This window comes from Penaeus chinensis, chromosome 4 (assembly GCF_019202785.1).
Source record: "Penaeus chinensis breed Huanghai No. 1 chromosome 4, ASM1920278v2, whole genome shotgun sequence".
Lineage (NCBI taxonomy): Eukaryota > Metazoa > Arthropoda > Malacostraca > Decapoda > Penaeidae > Penaeus > Penaeus chinensis.
In genome coordinates, this window is record NC_061822.1 from 5,269,092 (window position 1) to 5,274,091 (window position 5,000).

The following is a 5,000-nucleotide window of genomic DNA, read 5'->3' on the forward strand; positions in this document are numbered from 1 at the left end:
GAGAGAGAGAGAAAAGAGAGAGAGAAAGAGAGAAAACGAGAGAGAGAGAGAGAGAGAGAGCGAGAGAGAGAGACAGAGAGAGAGAAAGAGAGAGAGAGAGAGAGAGAGAGAGAGAGAGAGAGAGAGAGAGAGAGAGAGAGAGAGAGAGAGAGAGAGAGAGAGAGAGAGAGAGAGAGAGAGAGAGAGAGAGAGAGAGAGAGAGACAGCGATAGAGAAAGAGAGAGAGAGAGAGAGAGAGAGAGAGAGAGAGAGAGAGAGAGAGAGAGAGAGAAAGAAAAAGAAAGAGAGAGAGAGAGAAAGAAAGAGAGAGAGAGAGAAAGAGGCAGGTAGATAGACAGCCAGATAGAGAGACAAACCAATTCCCGAGAAGAGAAAGAAGGAGACGTAATGAAAGAGAAGAGAGAGAAAAGACAAGGCAATTCGCGCTTCCTCATTAAATTCCTGCTGCTCGTTCCTGGGAAGTGAGCTGTTGTGACTATTCCCCTAAAGCACATCGTAAAGCAAGCAGTGGTAAAGGAAAGAATGCCTAGCGAGATGGAATGCGTTTGAAAGCATTATTGATATCCCTGCACGAGAAGGAAAATAACTGAGAGCGACCGAGCACAGCGTCGCACATTCCATTCCTCGCCTCGCTGTCTGCTCCTCCTTCCCCTCGCCGTCTGTTCCCCTTCCCCTCGCTCTCTGCTCCTTCTTTCCCTCTCCGTCTCCTATTCCTTCCCCTCTTCGTCTGCGCCTCCTCCTTCCCCTCTCTTTCTGCTCCTTCTTCCCCTCTCTTTCTGCTCCCCCTTCCCCTCTTCGTCTTCGTCTCTGCTCCCTCTTCCCCTCTCTTTCTGATCCTCCTTCCCCTCTTCGTTTCCTACTCCTTCCCTTCTTCTTCTGCTCTCCCTCCCCCTCTCCATCTACCGCCCCCCCCTTCCCCTCTCCCTCTCACCACCTCCTTCTCAACGCCGTCTCCGCAGGTCCTCCTTCCGCCGCTCAAGGGCCGCCGCGAAAGCCAGCGAGCCCGAACCCCCCGACCCCACGGCCCCCCTGCCCCCTCCGGCCCTCGCGAAGAGCGTCAAGAGCCGGGGGAGCGGGAAGCTCTCCAGCAGCTTCAAGCTCACCAGCAAGCTCGTCTCTCGGGACAGCTGGGACGCGGACGAGGAGCCGGCCAGCACCTCCGAGGCCGTCTTGTCACGAAGAGAGGGGGGCGCTAGCAGGCGAAGGGACGCCGTCCTCGCGAAGTCCAAGTCTATCGACGCGATAGTTGAGACAGGTAAGTAGACGCTGATGGGAGGTTCCTGTGTGATGGGAGGTTCCTGTGTGATGGGAGGTTCCTGTGTGATGGGAGGTTCTTGTGGTGATGGGAGGTTCCTGTGGTGATGGGAGGTTCCTGTGTGATGGGAGGTTCCTGTGGTGATGGGAGGTTCCTGTGTTATGGTAGGTTCCTGTGGTGATGGGAGGTTCTTGTTGGGATGGGAGGTTCCTGTGTGATGGGAGGTTCCTGTGGTGATGGGAAGTTCCTGTGTGAAAGGAGGTTCCTCTGGTGATGGGAGGTTCCTGTGTGATGGGAGGTTCCTGTGGTGATGGGAGGTTCCTGTGTGATGGGAGGTTCCTGTAGTGATGGGAGGTTCCTGTGGTGATGGGAGGTTCCTGTGGTGATGGGAGGTTCCTGTGTGATGGGAGATTCCTGTGGTGCTGGGAGGTTCCTGTGTGATGGGAAGTTATTGTGTGATGGGAGATTCCTGTGGTGATGGGAGGTTCCTGTGTGATGGGAGGTTCCTGTGGTGATGGGAGGTTCCTGTGTGATGGGAGGTTCCTGTGGTGCTGGGAGGTTCCTGTGTGATGGGAGGTTCCTGTGGTGATGGGAGGTTCCTGTGTGATGGGAGGTTCCTGTGGTGATGGGAGGTTCCTGTGGTGATGGGAGGTTCCTGTGTGATGGGAGGTTCCTGTGTGATGAGAGGTTCCTGTGGTGATGGGAGGTTCCTGTGTGATGGGAGGCTCCTGTGGTGATGGGAGGTTCCTGTGTGATGGGAGGTTCCTGTGGTGATGGGAGGTTCCTGTGTGATGGGAGGTTCCTGTGGTGATGGGAGGTTCCTGTGTGATGGGAGGTTCCTGTGGTGATGGGAGGTTCCTGTGTGATGGGAGGTTCCTGTGTGATGGGAGGTTCCTGTGGTGATAGGAGGTTCCTGTGTGATGGGAGGTTCCTGTGGTGATGGGAGGTTCCTGTGTGATGGGATGTTCCTGTGGTGATGGGAGGTTCCTGTGGTGATGGGAGGTTCCTGTGTGATGGGAGGTTCCTGTGTGATGGGGGGTTCCTGTGTGATGAGAGGTTCCTGTGGTGATGGGAGGTTCCTGTGGTGATGGGAGGTTCCTGTGTGATGGGAGGTTCCTGTGGTGATGGGAGGTTCCTGTGTGATGGGAGGTTCTTGTGGTGATGGGAGGTTCTTGTGGTGATGGGAGGTTCCTGTGGTGATGGGAGGTTCCTGTGTGATGGGAGGTTCCTGTGTGATGGGAGGTTCCTGTGGTGATGGGAGGTCCTTGTGGTGATGGGAGGTTCCTGTGGTGATGGGAGGTTCCTGTGTGATGGGAGGTTCTTGTGGTGATAGGAGGTTCCTGTGGTGATGGGAGGTTCCTGTGGTGATGGGAGGTTCCTGTGGTGATGGGAGGTTTCTGTGTGATGGGAGGTTCCTGTGTGATGGGAGGTTCCTGTGGTGATGGGAGGTTCCTGTGGTGATGGGAGGTTCTTGTGGTGATAGGAGGTTCCTGTGGTGATGGGAGGTTCCTGTGTGTGATGGGAGGTTCCTGTGTGATGGGAGGTTCCTGTGTGATGGGAGGTTCCTGTGTGATGGGAGGTTCCTGTGGTGATGGGAGGTTCCTGTGTGATGGGAGGTTCTTGTGGTGATAAGAGGTTCCTGTGGTGATGGGAGGTTCCTGTGGTGATGGGAGGTTCCTGTGGTGATGGGAGGTTCCTGTGTGATGGGAGGTTCCTGTGTGATGGGAGGTTCCTGTGGTGATGGGAGGTTCCTGTGGTGATGGGAGGTTCTTGTGGTGATAGGAGGTTCCTGTGGTGATGGGAGGTTCCTGTGTGTGATGGGAGGTTCCTGTGTGATGGGAGGTTCCTGTGTGATGGGAGGTTCCTGTGTGATGGGAGGTTCCTGTGTGATGGGAGTTTATTGTGGTGATGGGAGGTTCCTGTGTGATGGGAGTTTATTGTGGTGATGGGAGGTTCCTGTGTGATGGGAGGTTTCTGTGTGATGGGAGGTTTCTGTGTGATGGGAGGTTTCTGTGTGATGGGAGGTTCCTGTGGTGATGGGAAGTTCCTGGCACTAATATGCCAACAATTTGTGTAAAGATTAAGTTTATATTGATTCAGACTGATTATAAGAATTACAAGTAAGAATACCATCAGTGATAACTATCAGATACAGTATTAACAAAAGCAGTTATCTATCCACTTCAGTGTTAATGCAAGAACACCAGCACCAATAACCAAACGCAATAAAAGCTACCCTCAAGCTTACCCAACAAACAACAGCTATTTAGCAACAGTATCACTAATACTAATAACAATAAACAGATAAATAAATGAAAAACAAACAAAAAAATATAAAAAGAGACAAATATAGATCAGTGAATGACTAAATAAATGAACGAACCCAAAAGCTAATCCTATAACACCCCCTCTACCCTTCCCCCACCCTCCCTACCCCACCCACCGACCATCCCCTATCCCCCCCACAGGCTATGACCCGACTTCCGCGCGAGCCAGAGACCGAAGTATCGTCGGATGGGAAACTGAAATAGAAGGGAACAGAGAGATAACCAAGAAGAGCCAGAGGGAGGAAGAGAAGGGGAAGACAGAGCCAGTGAAAGTTGCAGGGCCCGACAGACTCGAGAAACAAGTCTTGGAAGAATTGATGAGAGGACTTGTTGTGGCCGGAAGTCCAGGATCGGGTGAGTCCTTCGGGTAGTGATGATCGTAATAACAAATGATGATAATGATGATAATAATGATAATATTAATAATAATACTATTGCTAATGATAATGATGATGATAACAATCATAGTAATAATAATGATAATGATAATTATAATAACAATAATAATGATAATAATAATAACAATGATTATTATAATAATAACAATAATAATTATAATTATAACAATAATAATAATAATAATAATAACAATAATGGTGATAATAAAAATGATGACGATGATAATGATGATAAAAATATTGATCACAATAATAATAGTAATAACAACAACAATAGCAATGATAATAATAGTAATACTGATAATTGTAATATTAATGATAATAATGATGCTAATAATAATAGTAATAATGATAATAATAAAAATAATAATAATAATAATAATAACAATAATAATAATGAAATAACAATAATAATGATAATAATAATGATAATATTAACAACACCAATGATAATAATTATGATAGTAATGACAAGACTGCAGAACAATGATGATGGTAATAGAAACAATAATGCTAATAAGATAACTACTACTTATATCACTACCACAACTATCACTTCTAATACTAACGATAACGCCAATAATGACGACAAAGATTCAATTTAAAAATAATTCAGATTCAAAAATTATTTTTTCTCTGTCAGCTTACGTACGTGGCAGCATAACGCCATTGACTCTGAATAAACGTAGGGACTTGCATTAGTCTCGTGCAAGGCCGGCCGGGCGCGTCGTGACAGCGGCCGGCAGCGCTTTCAGTTACTCCTGCAATCCGTTTCGTCGCAGGTAATGAGGCCGACACGGAGTCCCTGATGGAGTGCGAGCGCAGCGCCCCGGACCACTCGGACGACAGCGCAGACGCCAAGATGAGCGGCGGGAACGGCAGGAAGACCGCGGTGTCCGGGCCCTCGGGAGGCTCGTGCTCGGCCAGCACCTCGGGCCAGGCCATGCCCAAGATCGACCTCAGCGCCTCCTCCAGATCTCTCAACCGCAGCATCCAGCACTTAGTGCAGGAAGACACGGA

General features: G+C 49.1%; 1 protein-coding gene across 1 annotated transcript in view; it reads left to right on the forward strand.

Annotated features, from left to right (window-relative positions):
* LOC125025028 (mediator of DNA damage checkpoint protein 1-like) overlaps nt 1–5,000 on the forward strand; it is a 41,194-nt gene that overhangs the window by 35,478 nt on the left and 716 nt on the right. The window contains exons 4-6 of the mRNA XM_047612878.1: nt 960–1,255; nt 3,724–3,936; nt 4,763–5,000. The exon at nt 4,763–5,000 is cut by the window's right edge and continues 716 nt beyond it. Coding sequence (XP_047468834.1) covers nt 960–1,255; nt 3,724–3,936; nt 4,763–5,000 — 747 coding nt within the window. The remainder of the gene's footprint in view (nt 1–959; nt 1,256–3,723; nt 3,937–4,762) is intronic.